This window comes from Oryzias melastigma, linkage group LG20 (assembly GCF_002922805.2).
Source record: "Oryzias melastigma strain HK-1 linkage group LG20, ASM292280v2, whole genome shotgun sequence".
In the NCBI taxonomy this organism is placed as follows: Eukaryota; Metazoa; Chordata; class Actinopteri; order Beloniformes; family Adrianichthyidae; genus Oryzias; species Oryzias melastigma.
In genome coordinates this window covers 10,529,096-10,548,989 of record NC_050531.1, presented here as the reverse complement: position 1 = coordinate 10,548,989, position 19,894 = coordinate 10,529,096, and the positions used below count along the sequence as shown (strand labels likewise).

The 19,894-nt window shown below is 41.0% G+C and overlaps 1 protein-coding gene across 16 annotated transcripts in view; it reads left to right on the top strand.

The window, feature by feature from the left end:
• Nucleotides 1–19,894, top strand: part of eya1 (EYA transcriptional coactivator and phosphatase 1) — a 68,840-nt gene that overhangs the window by 36,703 nt on the left and 12,243 nt on the right. For all 16 annotated transcript variants that reach the window (XM_024280270.2, XM_024280267.2, XM_024280266.2 and 13 more), the window contains 5 exons: nucleotides 6,453–6,535; nucleotides 6,973–7,159; nucleotides 7,564–7,706; nucleotides 8,302–8,385; nucleotides 12,934–13,023. In XM_024280270.2, the coding sequence (XP_024136038.1) occupies nucleotides 6,453–6,535; nucleotides 6,973–7,159; nucleotides 7,564–7,706; nucleotides 8,302–8,385; nucleotides 12,934–13,023 (587 nt within the window). The remainder of the gene's footprint in view (nucleotides 1–6,452; nucleotides 6,536–6,972; nucleotides 7,160–7,563; nucleotides 7,707–8,301; nucleotides 8,386–12,933; nucleotides 13,024–19,894) is intronic.

The following is a 19,894-nucleotide window of genomic DNA, read 5'->3' as shown; positions in this document are numbered from 1 at the left end:
TTTGACGAGTCTGTGTGGGTTTCTGTATTGTGTCACACTTCTTTTTTCACTGGCTTGAATAGTTTCTCTTTGTTCCAGAGTTTTTGTTTGACCAGTTTATTTTTTTAATGAACGGATTAAAGTTAACAATACTTTTTAAAAGAATTTAAAAAATAAACCTTTGTTCTAGATTTAAGTGTACGGAGACAGACAATGATGGGATCCCATTGATGTGGTGAGCAGACTCACTGACGGCTTTCCCCCTTTCTGCACTTAAAAGATTCAAACTAGATGGGAAAATGTCCAGCACTTTGACAGCAACAGGCATGCCACTCCTAAACTTGTTTTTTTTTCCCTTGTGACAATATTTGTAATTAATTAAGCGCTAAGAACATGATTTATGGGCTTAAAACATATAAACTGTACAAATGTCCTTCCCAAAACAAGTAAAAAATGCAGAATATAAGGATTTTTTTTCTTTGTTTTAAAGGGCTTATACCATGCAAAATCAACTTTTTGAGCTTTTAAGTAGATTAAAATGTTCATTCCTCACTATAACAGCACCAAAGTGGTATTTTGATCCATTCATTTATTTCTGAGCCTTCCTCTAAAAACTTACTCTATGAACTACAAGCCGTCGCAACTCACAAAAACACACGCTTACATTTTAAATGCACAATACTGTATATCTTCCAACTGTATCCCGTCTGCAATATCCCCGGGTCTAACAGCCTTTAGGGTGCCTCTGGTATTCGTGTTGTGTAGCGATGGGTAGGAAAAACCTTGTTTGATTAAGTATTTAAACTTCAAATGGTGGCATACGCCAAAGAACATTCTGGCGAGGAATCTGCACGACATTTAGATCCTAAACGTATCTGAGAAGGGCTCAAGAAAATTAGTGATATGAAGAAGACCATGCAGAAAAAGTCAAACAATTTCATGGTTGAGGTACAAAGAAAGCGATGAATTAAAAGTACTGGTTTGAACATAAATTATTGAGCAAAAACGGAAAGGTGTGCAAATCTCCAGGAGAATTTTTCAAAGAAAAAAGAAACGCTCACAACCAGTGCTAGTCAGAACATAATGCAATGTTCTCACCATTTCAAGGAATCCTAAAATTTTTATCTGATGTTGTTGTCTGCATTTCTTGACTGAATTTCACCACAAAATGAACCCATAAGCCATCACCATGTCTGCGATGGAATAAACACCGGGCTCCGACAGACGCTGGGCTGATTGTCACATTTTTGGGATAAATACCAGGGCTACTAAACTTTGCAAAAATTTGGATGTTTGTTTTTGTGGGCGAAAGGCAGACACGCTGCTGTTGAGGTCATAAAATGGGCGGCACCCACAAAGGAGAAAAAGGCGGAGCCTCAGAGATCGAGTCGTCTTACTTCGGGATAGGAAAAGAGTCCACAAAAATAACTAATATTCCCTAAATAACTTATTCTTTAGGGTTCCAAATATAATATATGATCATATATGGATATAGTTTCGTCCGAAAGGCTTAAGAAAATCATGGTGCGGTCCTTTTAAGTGAAAAAAATCAGCAAATAGAACAAATAGAATTTGTCTTGAGAAGATTTTTTTTAAATAAGTTGCGATGTCCTGCCCTTTTAAAGATCCACATAGATCAAAATAATGTTTTTGAGATGTTTTTGTGACATTTTTCTAGCGATGGAGGACTTATGTAAAGAAATAATTTTTTTTTTGTTTTCCAAATTGTTGTGAAACAGGAGCAGATGCAAAAATGCCATTGGGATAAGCTTGTAGTTGTGACGTAGAAGCTACTACAGCAGCCTCAAGTTCCATGTTCTGTCCCATTCTGATGCATCCACATGTACATTCATGTACGTCTTTGTTTTTGTCGTCTGGGCTGAAATCTGAATCAAAACTTTACGGCAGTTTAGCTCCAATATTTCGAGCTATCTTTGCTGCACCTCTAATGTTAGGTTGGGGTTGTGAGGGGCTGTATGCTAGCGGGAGAGTGTGTAAACAGATGGATGATGGGAAGGGGGAAAGCCCAACTTTAAAGTCCACTGGGATCACTCAAAATAGATCAAAAGAGACACTTTGAATTAAAAATTAAATCTTGAAATTAGCTCATATTTAAGTATAAAATTCTGGTTAGCAGTCTTAAAATAAGCATGTTTTTTTTTTTTATAAAGTCTTTTTAGTAGCTATATTAAACACTTTCCCTCTAAATGTGTCTTATTTTTGGGACTTCAACAGTCCAACTATCCTTAATTTTAGACGTTATCTTAAACCAAAATTAGAATTACATGTTTACAAAGACATATCTTTAAAATCTTGTCTAAATGTTTATTTTTATGCGTCTGTCTTCATGTTGTAAAATACATTTGTACTGTGTTAGGAGTCCAAAAAACTTTTAAAAAATTAATTAAAATTATAATGTAAAGTTTTGTCTTATGCCAATTTTTATAAGACATTTAAACTAGAAAATATGTGTTATTACAGTGATAATGATTTTTATATCCAGTCTTTAGATCTGGCTCAGACTTCTATCCTCACAGTTTTTTTTTTTTTTTGCATTCACACATTTTTCTTAAACAGCCTCTCACCTGCACTGTTCAGGAACTTTGCAGCGAGCTCCACCTTTATCCCCTCCTGTAGTACCAGCTCAGTCCACAGGTGAAGCCTCTTTCTGTGTCTCCACAGTTGAGAACGATGAAGTCTTGCAGCACTTTAGCCACACTTCAGAAAAGTACCTGGAAGCAGGCAGAGCATCTGCTACAGAGGAACGAGCTGCTCTCCTGCCCTTAGAGCTCTAACTCACAGTGACAGTCTTATGTGCCCATTCGTCTTCCAAGTATTATAGTCTTGCTCTTCTTTTTCCTTCCATCGCAGCCTGTCCCTCAGCGTGCATCTCTGGCTATTGCATGCCTGGCGTTGGCGTTAAGTGTGTTAGTAATTGACAGGCATGTTAGATGACAGATTGACCACTTTTCTGGCGCTGGGTTTTTCTAACTGTGGTTCTGGCCTTCCGCCATACCATCATCATTACTCCTACTGGCCTATTGATCTGCCTGGGCGATGTGCCTCAGGCCTGGGTGTCCCGACCAAAGCCTGTTTTTCCACATCTGATACTCCTTCTCCCCGTCAGTGTACCTTCAAGCAGCCTGTGGCCAGCTGTCACGCCAGCAGACTATGACATTCACATTTTTGTTGTGATTTTTCTTTCGTCTTGTGTAAATAACTAAAAATAGAAATAAAAATTGCAGCCAGTTGGGATATTTCATTGGAAATAAAGGGTGAATTACATTTTTTTAATGTTAAAAACACAAATGATAGTAAGAATTTGAGAAATGCCTGTGGTCTGGAGATGGAGCAGATGTTGATTAGGTTAATAATTGAATTCCAGCATTCTGTCCCCATGATCTGAAGATGCTGAAGCCTTGGTAGCCTTTTTTTTTTCTTAAGTAGAACCCCATCTGGACTTAATAGACTATTCCCAAGTGAGGCATACGAACTTCTGCTACAAATATTGTGCACTGATGATAGACATAGCCCATGGCGAGGGGACTGATCAAGCAAAGCAAATGGACTTCCAATTGTGGAGCCAGAAGGCAAGAGGGAAAGAGCAGAGGTGGGAGGGATGTTGTCTGGTCTTGAGTGAGTGAACTAACTGGAACAGGACAAGGGGGAGGGAGAAAAAAACATGCCCCCCGGGGAACCACAAGACCCGCTTTTCTCCCCCCCTTCTTCAGCATGGGCTCATTCTCACTGGGCTAGCAGGGGTCCCTTCAGCTTTTATGTGGCTCCTTGTTCTCCGCAGAGCAACCCTCAAACGCTGCCAGTGAGAGCTTTTATGACTGTTTGAACTGTGCATTAGGCTAATTTGTTGTCCTTCACAGCCTTACCCCGCCTCCTCTGAGTCTCATTGTTCCGCTGTACTTTCACTTGATGGTGAACTTTCTACAGAGCACAAAAGTTGTGTAAATCCCCTAGTTGGCTTTGGAACATTAAACAAAAATTAGAAAAAATATTGTTGGTTGGAACATTTCTGATGGAAATGACTGGATCAAACCATGAAACTCTGCAGTGTTTGTGTGCAATAGCGGGAAGCAGAAAGTGATTCAGCGGATCCCAGCGTTTTGCTGTCGTAACCACCGTCCCGGAAACATGACAGTCTGACAGAAGCATGTATACCATTACGTCTTTTCTGTTATTCTTTCTTTCATACCGTTCGTGCCCGCAGCCCCACTGCCGCTCCATCCATACACACAAACATCCCCAATCATCTCGGCCTGTCTGAAAGCTGCTTTACGTTTGTCACGGTGTGGGAGGGCCCTTCTGATGGGGCCGCTGACCAGAGGATGAAAGAGACTCCCTGTGCTTTTCTCTGGCAACAAGGGTGTAATTATGGCCTCATTTAAGAGCAGTAAATTTATTTTCCACCTTTTCTCCTTCTCAATCAGTGAGATATGCTTTAGTTATACAGAAAAAAACTTTTGTATTCCAGAGAACACTATTGAACTTTTTCTTTTTATTTTATTTAGTGACAAAATGAGTTAAAAAAAAATTATCTTTATCCGATCAAAGCTTTTATTTTGAAGTTTGTTTCCCTATTTTGATAGATGTTAAATTTGGCTACAATATTTAAATGTTGAAGTTTTCCTTAACCCTTTAACTCCAGTGTTGACATTCTTTGGACCAACTCATCAAATGTTGACATAAATAACGTAATTCCTGTAGATTCTGAAGCGGAGAAAAGTGGCTTTGCACTAATTTACAACACTTTACGTACTTTGATCGTGTCAAAGAGTATGTGTTATTCACATATTCTGTTTAAGCAAATGTAAAAAAAAAAAAAAAGTTTAATTCAAATTACAGAAGTCACAGGAAATGAAGAGAGGCTTCCCTACTATTTCATAAACTATAAAAAAGCCAAAAGTTGCAACAAGAGTAAAAAAAATAATATTTTTTGGATGAAATACTAATAAAACATTTGGGCCACAGCTTTTATTGTGATACATTCCATTGATTACTATTACATAAAAACCCACTCCAATGAAAATTGGTGTATTTATGTTCTTGTAGCCATTTCTGATGATGGGGGACATAGATAAATAAAACTCAGATTAAAGGAGAGTATTTCTGTTTTTAAATCGTGAGTTAGGAGCAGTAAAAAAATGCAGTTTGAAAAGCTTGTATGTTTGAGGTAGAAGCTTCTATGAAAAGCCACTAGCTCCCTGCTCTGCTCCATTCTGATGCATCCTCTTGCAGACAAATAGATCCATGAGCGTCTTCATTTTCCTCACCCGAGTTGGCATCTCGCTCAAAACTGTACAGCTGGATAGGTTTACTAGCCATTTTTGTTCCACCAGTAATGTTAGGTTGGGGTTGTGAGGGGCTGTAAGCTAGCAGGGAAGCACGTAAACAGGTGGATGATGGTAGATGGGTACGTTTGCTTAACACTAACAGTCCCGCCCACAACTCACAGGTGAATTTCTGATTAGCCCATGCTGCTCTGCACAACTATTTTCTGGAAAACGATACAAGTTTTCTGATTTCAGCTGAATACGGCATAAACATAATTAAAAGACCACTGGGAACGCTTTTAAAATAAATGATTGGAGTCCAAATTTGATGATTTTTTAAGTAGCACTTTGTGATTAAAAGTTATTCTCTTTATAAAAGTGGAGCAACTGGCTGGCTTTTCCTCCAAAGGAGGAATTTGTTGCACTTTGTCAATATTTTTTTCAGCATCAGAAAACAATTTGTGCCCAATGAAATAAAGTTTAGCCGCTGGTCGATAGCAAGCAGTGCTTCCTGCTGTTTCCTGGCTCGACATGACAGCGCAGGTGGATGGCCACTGAAGAGAGAAGCTGCGCCCCAGAGGGATGATTTCGCCCTCCTCCTCTATAACTCATAGCTTGTATATTATTAAGCCATTAGATGCTATCAACCCTTTTGAATGATTTAATTACCCTGAAGGACTGTCCTGAAAAGAGGAGCATACATATTCATTAGAAAGCAGCAAACCCTCTAAGTGCCTTTTGCTCCAACTTCAACTTTTCTTTTGTTTACATTTCTTTATTATTACTAAGCTCCCCCTGCACACACACACAAAAATCCCCCAGAGCATCCTGATGCTCAGTCCCAGATCATCCACTGTTTCCATCCTTTTCTGCCCCTTCACCCCACGCCACCCTTCAGTGGCTCACACACAACAGTCTCTTGTGTTCCTCACATTGTGCGGGCTTGGATGTGGGTTCTTCCCCCCCTTCACCCTGTCATTCATCAGGCCTGATCCAATCACTGATAAGGAAGGAAGAGGCAAAAGATAAGGCCACTCTCCGAAGCGCTCCCTGAGGCCTCCCTCTGTTCACCTCTAAGACAAATCTGTTTTTTTTACCCCTCACAGTGTACCATTTCATTACTCTTCCTTTATACGAATGCACATTTATTTTTTTGACTGAAACCGATCATTTTTTTTGTCTCTAAAGGTGGTACTTTCACGACGACGTCAGGACTGTATGCAGGAAACAACTCCCTGACAAACTCGGCGGGCTTCAACAGCACACAACAGGTAGCTGCACGCCCTCCGCTGCTTCTTTCAGTTTCTCCAATTAGATAAATAGTTAAGGCCTGTCAGATGTGATCATGGAAATCTTCAGAAAACATACCCACTCGAGATGTTGCGATTGCTTCATGACATAAATCACTTTCAATGTCAAAGGCTTTGTACGCAGGATTAGGGGTTGTTCTTCCTCCACACATATGTAGGACGCTGCAGAAAAAAAAAAGACAGATTGTTGTCCAGATGGAGGACAGAGCAGACATGTGTTTGCATTTATATATATATATTTTGGAATCTGCACTGGAAAGTAGCAACACCGGTGCAGGGGATATCTCAGATTACCATTGACTTGTCTCCCTTTGCTTCTCATTTTGTGATTTTTTTTTTTTTTTTTTCGTTTTTTTGCGCCTTAATATTGTCTTCACTAATCTATTTTTAATCCATAGGAGTACCCCACTTATCCAGGCTTTGGCCAGGGCCAGTATGCTCAGTATTACAACAGCTCACCCTACACCTCACCCTACATGACGAGTAACAACACCAGCCCCAGCACACCCTCCACCACCACCACGTACACCCTCCAGGAGCCGCCCACTGGTATCACAAGTCAAGCCCTCACAGAGAACCCTGCAGGTAAGTGCGGACCACAAAAAACACCAAAAAAACAGCACAAATATAAGCCAGTTTCATGTCTATGACAGTCAAGTTTGGGAGAAAAAAAATGGAATACAGATGTCCAATTTTGCATAATTCCATGTGGCATGAATGCAATTATCTGGCAATTGAGTTTTTTTTATAAGCTACTAAAAATTATAATAGTGTTTGAAACATCAAACAACACTAAATACAGACAGATTTATCGTAATCTCAAACCAGAGTAAAAAACGTTTTATTTTCATGCTGGATAATCTGGTTCTGAATAATGCACAGGTTGTACCCATCCTGCATCAGGACTATAAGTCGGACAGACATCTTTTCTGAAAGCACACGATAGTTCATCTTCCTCCTCCTTTGCTTCCTTCCTTCCTTCCTTTCAGGAGAGTACAGTACCATCCACAGTCCATCAACCCCCATTAAAGATTCAGATTCAGATCGATTGCGCCGGGCCTCGGATGGAAAGTCACGTGGCCGTGGAAGAAGGAACAACAACCCATCACCGCCGCCCGACTCCGACCTTGAGGTAGGTTGAGCCTGCTACCTTGGCGACAGACAGCCGCGCCCTGTCTGAGGCACATAGACACTAATCCACTTACTATATAGCTGCCACGTCAACTTAAAGACTTGATGGACATTTATCCTTTAACTATTGATGAATTATTGATGCAGTGTGGAATATGTGACTCACAGCCTAACACATTTAAAGTTCTCGTGTACAGCTTGTAAATAAGCAATAAGGTAGGTAATGAAATGAGTCACTGGTTGAATATTGTTTTCTGAAACCTGCTACTAATAATATTTTACATTTTTATATTAAAGATAAGGGGAGCTAATTCCGTGCTGACATCATGGGATGTTAACTGGTTAATTAGTTTGTCGGTATTGATTAATGTAAAGGGCAATGGCTCGAATGTGTAGCGGGGTGATGGGAGAAGTGTTGCAATGACCAGGCCAAGCAAATGGATGTTGGTCCCTGTGGCGCACAAATACGCGCTCCTGGCCTATTGACCAGGAGGATCACCTTGCAGGCCTACAGAGTGCACCATTGATTTTGCTTCTTTTCTCCCTGTTTTTCTGCGCTCCGCCCTCCCCCTCCATTTGTGGCCCATCTCCCCCAGCGGGTTTTCATCTGGGACCTGGATGAAACAATCATCGTTTTCCATTCCTTACTCACGGGTTCTTATGCCAACAGATATGGACGGGTGAGTGACATCAGACTGCACCGCCGCGCTTTATCAGTGAAATGTGTGAATATTAAGAGGCGAGGGGAGCTCCGGGCTAATGGACATTGAGCAGAGATAGATTTCACATAGCTTTAAGTCCGTAGCGAGTGGCCAGGGCAGAACTCAATGTACAGATAATTGTTTCTTTTTTTAATAGGTCCAATGAGGCCTGGCAAGCATTTGACTGCTCTTTGCAGCTGTTGGAGCTATGCATGGCTGCCCGGGGCTCAGCTGTAGGGCCTCACAACAGTTGCACTCCGTCTGTCTATTGACACATCTCGAGTGTTCCTTTCTCTTCAGAAATGCCACATTGTTAGTTTAATTAAGTGCTTCTCAATCCATCCTTTTCAGGCTGGGATCTCCTTGGGGAAAAGCACGAGTCCCACCAAATGTCAGTCAGTTTAAATAAAACACAAATTTCCCTTCAATCTGACTATTCTGATTTTTTTTTTTTAAAGTAAGAGTACAGATAAATCTTTTTTGTTCATGTATTGAAAGGTCATTTTCTATCCCATGTCTCTGGAAAAGAGTTTACTTTTCCAGGCTTAGCTGTTTGTTGTTTCATGTAAATTGCTTCTCTAAATTTAAACTTTCAAAACAAACAATTTGGGAAATAAGGCAGAATCTCATTCTCATGGTTTTCAGGAGGTCATTAGCTCCATATAGCCTTTAAAGTCCCTGCTTTTGGCATAGAGTTGGAATATACTCTTAAAGAAATTATTTTTTGTGTCTTTAATCTGCATTTCGAAGCAGCCGTTGTTTTGGCTCTGAATCTGTCTGGTTTTTGAACTCTTAAAATGACATATTGCTCCTCATGTGTCACAGAGCTTAGCGTCTGCGGCCCGTGGTCTGTGCCTTTGTTCTGCTATAAGGGGGGTGTTTGATGGGGGCACTGTTTTGTTTCTGGGGTGAAGGAGGGCTGCCCCGCGACCCTCCACTGTTTATTTACTTTATTCTCATGCTGGTTATAGGGAGAGCCGAGGCTTAGGGAGCTGCAGCTCTGCGATGAAGGGCTCTCACTGCACACACATAAACACACACCCATAGGGTTCTCCGGTGTGCTCCTCTCAAACAGGAAACACTCCTGACTCTATAAGGGCCATTCCATTACACTATAAGGCGGATTTCCACTGGTCCGTCTGCGCTGCGTCTCCGTCGAACGTTTCTTCAATTAGGACGAAAGTTTATTTAACCTTTAATGAATCGTGCAGCTTCTGTCCTTCATATGTTTCTGTACATTTTGTTTTGCTGAGCGCTCACAACTGTATTCCCTACACTTTGGCTCTATATAATTTCTAACTGTATGATGCTCTTGCTTGTAGCCAGGAAAGATGGTATTTCTATATGTCTTGGAGAAAGACTTGGTATGTCTGAATTCCTTCACTACTCACTATATAGTGCACTATATAATCCGTTTGCCATCTGAATCTAGAATTCCAAAATCTAGTGCACTAGAAATTTCCCAGGAGTCTTTGCAAAAAAAACTAGCGTGTATCGATGGTCGCTACATTAGCAAATACAGAGCAAAATGCATTGCGGTTGAAAAATTTTTGTGAAAAAAAAATTGAATATTTTAACAAACATTACACATTTTTATCATCAGAACACAGTAGAGTCACAAATAGACATCTTGAATTTTTTTTATTGATTCGATTTTTACTTAAATCGCTGACGTCACAGCCGGTGTTTAGACAAACGAAAGTAAAGTAGTGAGCATCGTGTCCGAATTGTTTTTAAATCCAGAGCACTAAATAGTTTGTTAGTAGTGGATTAGGATATAAATTTGGGCATAGCCTAGATCTCTTTTGAGAGCAGATGTTCCCTTCAGCAGAGACATTTTACTCCGATGGGGTAAAAGTTGTAGGGATAACATTCAGCTAATAAGTTTGTTCTCTGTTTGCGCTAATGTTAGCTTAGCTTACCTTATCTGTCATCAGCGTGCTTCCTCTTCAGATGATCAAGTATCGCCATAGTGCTGCCATGGAACACAACTTCTGTCTTGCTGAGATTGAATTGGGCACTTTTGTCTTTTATATATTTATTATTTTATGTTTTTCACTTTCAGGCTTTGTTGGCGTGTTGTTATGGTATCCGAGTCTTCCTGTGACATCACTACTGACCCGGATTAGTACTACTGTACGTGTGTCAAAGAAAATGGCAGAAAAAAAGGATGCACCCTAGTCTTGAGACTTAAAAAAAAAGCACTAATCAACTATTAAATTAGTCGCCAATTATATTAATAATCGACAAAGTCGGGACTAATTGTGGCAGCTCTACTTTATACTTCTAAGATGCTTTAATTTGGCGGAGAAACAGGAAACAGGTCTGGGTTTCAGAATATAAAACTTCCCTTGTGCTTTCAAAATAAAAATGTATAAAATCTTGGCAAAATGACCATTTTCGCCATGAATGACCAAACTTTAACATTTATGATACAATTTTACATTAGTGAGGAAGGATACTTGCCAAAGTTTTGTACAAACTACATAGTAGTGGGAGGAGCTATGGACGATGCCAACGAACAACAGACTCCCCACACAATAAAAAGGAGAATGAAGCACCACAGTCAGACCAGTGGAAACTCACTGTCATATAGGATGTAAAACCTACTAAGTCCATTTTTTTCCATTTCCTTTGCTTATTTTTCTCCAGTGTTTGCCCAGCTTCAGCCTGCTGACATGATCAAATTAAAGCAAGAGACGGAGATAGGCTTGCTCACAACAACCGCAGAGCACACGGCTTCAAAGCTTATCAGAAACGGCCATCTGTAAACTACCGTCAAAAAAGAAAGTCAAGCAGACCAGCATCCCCCTTGAAAACTGCTCGTCCACCGTATCCATCCCGCCCGCCTTATCTCCTCCATCTTAGTGGCATCAAAAAAAAAAAAAAAGTTGCAAAACAGTTTTGCCTCCTCACCAGCTTTAGTTTACTATAAATAGATGTGTATCTGAGTGAGTGCACATCCACACTTTCTCTCAGCCGCCGTGACCTCCCACCCACTCTCCCTGACTCTTACCCACATAAACACACCGCTGTTCTTATCAGCCGTTTTAATTGGCATCAAGGCAGCTCACTCCCATAAAGCTGATGGCTGAGGCCAGCTGTGCCACCATTGGACTGGCTAGAGCTTAAAGTGGGTGGGGGGTATGTGGTGGGGGTGTTATTGCTAAGGGGCTCAGAGGGCCCCCCCGCCCGCCCCTGAGGCACTGACATCCCCGGACAGGTGGTGCTGGAGCTCTGACAGCAGCAGCACTTTGGCCTTCTGGCCTGCTTGTATTCTTAACTCCCTCACTGACTGATTGTTTAGATTTAATTGGAAGGATTCACTTGCGCCACAGAGAACAGCCTTTTTCCCACCAAACTGGTCAGCGTTGGCACAACAGCCGACAGCGGAAGAGGCTGGGAAGATTTAGATGCAAACCCCGCGGTGCAGGAGGTTAATTGTTTTTTAAGAATTCTGACTGAAAGATTGATTCAAACTGGGAGGTTAAAAAAGAAAGGATTGAGCTCTTCTTGTGTGGTTTGTTCTCTGTCATTTTGGTGAAAACATAAGCATTGTGGGATGTGACAGCTAATCAGCGGAAAGCTCAGGTGTGTCTTTAGGTGGTTTAACTCTGTAATCCCTGCTTCTGGTACTGCCCGGCTCGTCTTAAACGCAGCTGCAGGGAGCCTCTCTATTGTCTTTTTCATCCTTTACTTGTTCAACGCAATTTACTAATTAGAGATTTAGGAAATAAGATAAATTTGGGTGGCCCCAACACTTTGGCAACTAATTTAAATATCTTTTTTTTTTTTTTTAGCAAGAAGCAAAACAAATTTTTTTGTAGTGCTTCCTCCATTCATTAAATCATTTACAGTTGTCTTCCTTGAGACTTTTCGCCTCATCATTGTCCCTTTAAAGGAAGAATCGCACCAGTTGTCACCGTCTCATTAACTATTTACAGTCTAGTTCACTCCTTTTGAGGTATTATCTTACAAACAGTGCAACCATATCACCATTACAGCACGTGTCGCATTACTGACAGGCATCAGGATTTAGGGGAAGAAGAATTGCTTTTACCCGAATACGTGATTACACTTTGGATGTTCCTAAAATTGCAGAAGTTTTTAGGTTTTCAAACCTGAGGAAGAAGGATTTATATCACCTAAGGAGCAAACTAGTGATGCATCAGCACGAGTATTCAGGGAATGGTCTATTTACGATGTGGCTGTGACCTCAATTCTTCTAATCGACCACCCCTCCTGACTGCAGACATGCTTTTACAACATTCATTCTAGTCTGTGGCATTTCTGATGACTATTCTGGTTCCTTTCAGAGGCTCGTAAACCGAGGCCGAACCTCTCAAGTCCGCTTTTATGGGAATAGCCCGCTGTGGAATTTAAGGAGATTCTGCGTTAATTAAGTGGCTCGCTGTAAACATCATTACCTACTGTCTTATATTATTTGCTTGATTGCTGATGCAAATAAACAAAAGGTAGTTGCTTAAATCTTAGAGGAAACTTTAATTTATTTTGCTTGTTTTGCAGGATCCGCCAACATCTGTGTCTTTAGGCCTGAGGATGGAAGAGATGATCTTCAACTTGGCTGACACACATTTATTCTTTAATGACTTAGAGGTGAGTTTATTTCTGTATCCTGCTCTGGTGTTTTTCGACTCAGCAGGAATGTATGAACTTTGCGGCAAAACTGTCTGTTAGCGAAAAAGCAGAAGCCTCATAGTCACCCATCCAAATGTGGTAATGTATTGCAGCAGAGCCCATGGGATGCCATGAATTTTACATGTGCTGTCAGTCTTGTGGGTCACCATCCCTGCCCCCACCTCCACCTCCTTCCCACTCCCATGGCAGCGGGTGCAATTTGTCAGGCTCTAGTGTTTCTGTGGCGGCTCTGTCTGACTTTGTGTCATGCTGTGTGCTTGGTGTCGCTGTCCACCTACACCACGGATCCTTTCGTCACAGCTTGAAATCCCTCGCCGTCTCCCCTCCTCTCATGCTTCTTTGCCCCTCTGATTCATGTACAGCCAGTGTAAAATCTTCCCCTGAGGCAGCGGGGTAGACTGATCGAGGTGGGGAGGCGTTTCTGTGTCTGCTTCTCTCAGAAAGGTGAAGCAATCTGCAGGGGGAAAGGGATGCTCTGTTGAATTCACAGAGACCCGTCCACATCGTGGACTTTTGCTTTTCTGAGTTTTTCTTGACCGTACTTCTTCCTCTCACCCTCTTTAATCCCGCCGAATCTGATCCTGCCACCTCGCCACTTCTCTGCTGTCTTTTGCTTTATGCTGACCTCACAGGAGAGGAAATGTTTTGTTTGATACTTAAGTGCGAAGAGATCTGCGGCCGGTCTGCCAAGTCTCATTACTCACCGCCGCGTTCGGCCGTGTTACATGAAGCAAACACAAGAAGAAGAAAAAAAGAAACTGGCCGCGGTCCTCCAGACAGACGAGCGACTGGGATTCTAAAAACAGTCATGTTCAAAGTTAATGGGATGCAATTGGATGGTTAAATATTTCCTTATGTTCTAGCTGTGCAGCTGCACCTCATTTTATAGATGCCCACCAAACATTTAAAAAGTGGTGCTGTCATGCAATTTTTTTATAATAGAATTAACTAATTCTGACCTCTAATTAATGGATCTTTTAATCCATCCTAAAGAAAAACCTAATTTTAGATATTTCATTTCAATTTGTGACATTGTAACACAATAAAAACATCAAAATAAAGTTAAAAATGTGATTTTATAAAGTTTTTTTTATTATAACAGACTTTAAACATTTATTTTTACACCACCAAGCTGTATTATTTTAAATCTCAAACAATTAGGAAAAATGAAAAAGAAAGCATCATGACCAGGGTGCTCCGGTTTAATACATTAAAAACAGTTGGAGCACTTTAGTTAGTATTAGTTTGGTTTAGTAATTTTATTTCAAACGTTATAAAAACAGCAATTGATAAATTGTTATACAATTGACTATAGTTCAAGAGTCTCTATATATTAAAGATGTTTGAAAGGGAGATGTGCAGACGCTGAAGCTAATATTGACCATGAATATCTCATAGGTTGACTTATCTTTGTCCACAGTTGATCACAACAGAAAGAAAGCCTGTTGGGTGAATTTGATCATTTTGAAGATTTAGATGAGGTAAAAGAGATTATAAAACGGAGGAAATGGAAACTGGAGGAATTGAGCAATTTAGACTTTTTTTTTTTTAACAAACTTTTTCTTGGTTGGACAAAGACAAGTGGTCATTTCTCTCTGAAATGATGCTTTGTTTAACCTGTAATGATCAGTGCAGGTGGTGTAGCCGTTACCATAGTAACGGACCACATCGCATTTTAATTAGCAGATTTAAACGTATAAATATGACAAGATTAAAGTACTAATAATTGATTTTTTTCATATGTTACCATGGTATATGCGAAATAATACCCCAATGAGGTTTGCATTATCCGACATTAAAGGATTTTGCAAAAAGCAATGAGATTAAGTTGTTTAAAAAAGTCCTAATTAATTAATTAATGTGGTAATTTGATACCCCTACTTAAGACTTGGCAAGCTCAGACTACTCATAAAAACACTGGAAATACTTCTGCATATTATTTTTCTGATTGAATGTTAAAATTCTAAGATTTTCTTTGAAGACTTTTATTTTTTAATGTTTTGTTTTGTTACTTGAAAGTCTAAAAACGTCTCTGCCATGATTGTCATTAATGATAATAACAGAGGAGGAGTGACATTCTCTCAAAGGCATATTGATCTCCCCTCTTAAACTAAGCCAGGCTGGTCTGAGTGTTAAGTGCCAGTTCTCAGCAATGCCTAACCAGTTGTGTTTCCTCTTTGCTGATTTACAGTCTTCCATCCATGATAGAGCTAAATAGAGTTCCACTATAAATACCACAGCCAGCAGCAGTTATGTATTTAAGCATGTGCAGAAATGCATATGGCCCATCTAATTTAGTCGAAGCCATAAAGGGAGACCCCAGAGGCTGTGCAGAAACACAGGTGCAGACTTACTAGCGTGACGGTGTGCAAGCAGTCCATCAGCGTCCTAACACTGTCGTCCTGCCAACGTCCACATAAAGCATCAATACGAACTGCTATAGTTTGTGTGCAGCTTTTGTTTTAATTTCATCCAAACTGAGTTTGTTTCTTCTAAATATATCAAGTTTTTCCAGCTTTTTTTTTCCCCCCAAACCACCGGAAAGCTAGCTCTGAAATGTAATTTTTAAATCTAATATTGTCGAGAGTGGCCGCTAGTCCTAGCTTGCGGTGCGCGTTTAAGTGCAAATGTGTGTGAGTGGAGGCTGGACTGTGTTGATAGAGCTGGTGAGTGATGATTCGGGGGAAAGTCATAAAAAGAAAGAGGGCATGCCGAAGGGGTCAACAGGGATCAGTTTCACCCTTATGTGTCTCTCCTTTTCTCTCCATCTTTTCCTCCGACTTTTTTTTTTCTTTTCTTTTGTATTGGATTTTTTTTTGTTCTCCGTTGTTCAGGTGGGTCTTCACCAAACACACACCGATCTCTATCGATCGACCTGGAACAAACCATTTGTTGCTCGGCCCTTGAAAGGACGAGTGTAGGATTGTATTTACAGCACAATCGGTTTTTAATGTCAAAAACGCTCTCAGTGAAGCCGGTATTCAGAAAGCAATTTGAAGCAATGTGATCCTTATTGAAGTGATAAGCGTATTAATTTTTCCACATTAAAGAAGTGGTATTTCAATAGCAGAAAGGATGAACAGCAAAGCTGGTCATTTTCCTGCGCTACAGGGCCTCCCGCCGAGTTAACTGATGGTTTAAAGCGATGTGTATAATGAAGGCCACAGAGTTCTGACTTCACCCCCAAGACTGACAGCTCTGTGAGCCGGAGTGTGAGTTTACTATAGGTGTGTTGCTACAGCCCAAACTTTGATGCCGAGCAGTATGTGGGAACCGGGGGCCTCTCTCTGGCTGGCCGAGCCCCCTGTGATCCCCTCTCAGTGGGGTACAGGGACTGCCGTCTCCTGCCTGCTCGGATGAGAAAACAACCCTCTCTGTCTTGAGAATAAAGGCCACGGGGGCACACTGCTCACAGGGTGAGAGGTCTCTAAAGGTGGGAACATTTTAAATGAGTCCTCTGTTGCATCCGTGCTGTGTGAGACACATGTACACATGCACTCAAAACATGTGGCGCTGCAAAGTCTAACACGCAGGCACGTGCATGCTTGACAAATGCCCATGGAGGTGTCCACAAACGTCTGCACACACTTACCTGTGTAGTTTGGCTGTAACACTGCAGGCTAGCTACCTTTTATAGCTCCCAGCTTGAAGTCACGGGGTTGAAACCTCCCCTGTCACTCTCACCCAGGGGCTGCCTGTTAATGAGAGATGCTGTGAAATGCACGGTTACCTTTGCCTTTGACTCGAATGGTTCTCCAGAGGCTTCCAGGTTGGAACTTTTGGTTTTATGCCTCACAGCAGAGTCAGAATATGTACTTGTCGTTTCAAAAAACTGGTAGCTTTATTAAGTTTTCCTGCTATTTACCTTTCCACCATTTTATTTTCTGTCAGAAGAAACCTAAGAATACGGATTTACTTTTCAGATTTAGCACTCAGTTTTTTAGCCTGTGCAAATGACCAAAACTTTGATTATTTGGATTTTTTAACTCACAATTTTTTGTCTAAACAGTGGTCTCCAATGACGAACCGTTATTGGTCCGTGGAACAGTTGGTACTAGGGGTGTAGGGAAAATCGATTTAGTGATATATCGCAATATTTTGTTGGGCGATCAATTTAAAATATTGACATGGAATGTTTAATTTGTTATTTATGAGAGTCCCTCAGCGTCTTACTTTTGTTTTCCGCCTGACACATATACTACTTAGTTTTTACTGTACTGAAATAAGGCTCTGTTCTTTAAGTATCATATAAAAACGTGGGTTGCGGTCCGCAGTGGTTCATGCATGGTACATTTTTGGAATATATCGTGATGCATATCGTGAGACATGTATCGGGATATGTATCATATTGCCAAACTATTGCCAACCCCTAGTTGGTACCAGACCACAGTAAGAAAAAAAAATAAATAAAACACAAGTTTTATTTTGGAAAACTACTGGATTCTCCCCTGTATATGTGAGCTATTCTTGACACATATTAAATCCAGTTATTTCCTAAAGCGGGCCGCTAAATTGAAACCCCAAAGCAAGCAAAGTTAACAAAAAACAAACGTAATCGTTATGGTTTTTTTTTTTCTTTTGCAAAAAAGTGCCAGTAAGGAAACAGAAGAAGATTTCAAAATAAAAGAAAGCTGCACTTAACAGACAAATCCAGGAGTCTTTACTTAAAAAATGAATTTATTGTAACACCACACACCATATAACAATGCATGACATTCAGCAAACTACCATCTAATGTTACGAGGATGCTGCTAATAAAGTTGCTCATATGGTGAATTCATGTTTATTATTTTATTTAGAAAATTTTAGTGGCTGTTTTTCTTTTTGTATTTATGCGTCGCACCTTAAAAGTCAGACGAGACTGACATTTTTTTAGCTTGACAATTATAGGCTTAGGAAAATCGCATTCACAAATTCTAGAGCAAAAATAAAACTGCAGATAATTTACAGAAAATGAAGATAAACTTTAACTTCAAAATGAAAGGAAACTGGGAGCTTCAGCTTCTTGCAGAGCAGTCAGTGAAAACATTGTCTGACATTAAACCGGTTCGCCTCCTGAAAAAGGTTGGGACCACTGCTCTAAAATACACTTTTCTTGTGGATTTTTTTGACGTGCTTGGCAGCTCTGTCAGGTTTACTGACTTTGCTCTGCAGAGTCTTAAGGAGGGGGCTCTTTGGAAAGGTTACAGAAATGTTTTAAAACCACTCCGACAGCCTGCAGAGCTCCACATCACCCTCACCCACTAGCCACATTCCATCACACTCCTAGAGGCTGAGGGTGCCTGGAAAATATAGCATTGCTGTTTGGTGACAAATGATGATTTCTAAAGATTTTTTTTTTCTGCCGACATTAAAGAGGAAGGTGCAGCACCTGCTCACCACATTTTTTTGTTTGTTTTTGGAGAAAAGGATCCAAAACCTGCCTGGATTTGTCTGAACAACAGTCCACTTGGCAGAAACAAACAGTTTCTTTGTGGATACTTCTCGAGGAAAAATGCTGAAGTGACTGAGATTCGATATTGCACTTAATATTGCTCGCCTTGAGGAGCGGTTTGGATGTGAAACACCAAAATTAGGAAATAATGAGCAGCAACTCATCTGTCTCACATAACAAATGCGTTCGTTTCCCCGTCTACCTGTGGGGTGTTCTACCTCCATTTCCCCAGCTTGCAGACACAAAGTTTTAGGACCATATTTGTTGAAACACAGTTTGTTTCTTTAAAAAACGTTTTCCTTTCTCCTGATAGTGGGATTTTTTTTTTCCTCTCCATTTATTTATTTAGTAAAATCAGCACGGACTGCAGCGTACCTGTGCTTTGTTTGGCAGCGCTGTTTGAATTCCGTGGCTGTTCAAGCACAGATTGTGGATTGGAATGAAGTGGGCTTGAAGAACTCTCCCTTTGTTGCCCACATCCTGTGTTTGACCCCCAGATAATCACAGCCCCCCCACCTCCTGCACCCTCCCTCCCCCCCCTTGCACAGGGGTGCCTGTGGTGGGAACGGAGAAGGAAGTTGCTGGGGGTCACAGGCAAAGGGGGGGGCTGGATGACAGCCTATGCCGGTAGAGTGGCAGGATTGAGAACCTGCGAACCACGGATGAGACTTTTTCACATGGCTTTAGCCTGCAGGGTCACCCAGGATTTCGTGATGATAGCTGTCACTCACACTACCTCTCTCCCACCTGGAAGGGAGGAGGGGGGCTACACTCGGTAGTACAACTGTGACCTAGATCTTCACCGGGTGAAACAACTCCGGCGGGGAGTTAATATTCTGTTTTGGTGGCATGCTCTGCAAAAGGAGCCCGTCTTTCTTCTCCTCACCACTGACTGCTGCAGTCACCACTCTGAGCCCTCTCCAGCGCTACAGGAAGACTCGGGCCGTCACCGCTGATTGCTTAACGACAGATGCCGAGGGAACAAAGAGGGCTCTGATAACTTCCTCCCCAGTGACAGGTTTTCAGCACGTCGGTGGAAAGACAGAGACAGAAGAGGGGATGATGTAGAGATGGAAGCATCTTGAGGCAGAAGCATCCTGCCCTAAATTCTTACTCTTTTTTTTTTTCTGTAACGAATAGAACAGGCTCTAACGAAAGAAAAGGAAATTCTGATAAAAGAATAATTCTGGTGATGAATTTAACAAAATGATACAAGAGGTTTTTGTGGAGTCTTTCTTTTGTGGTACGGTAGGAACATCTGGTGTGAGTTAGAGGTGATTTTAAAGAAACCATTGTTTTCCAAGTGAGGAGAAGACAGGAAGATGCACTGAAAACAAAGATATTCAAACGAGACATTCTCAGACGCTCTCTGGATGACCCAAAAATGAAGCTTCC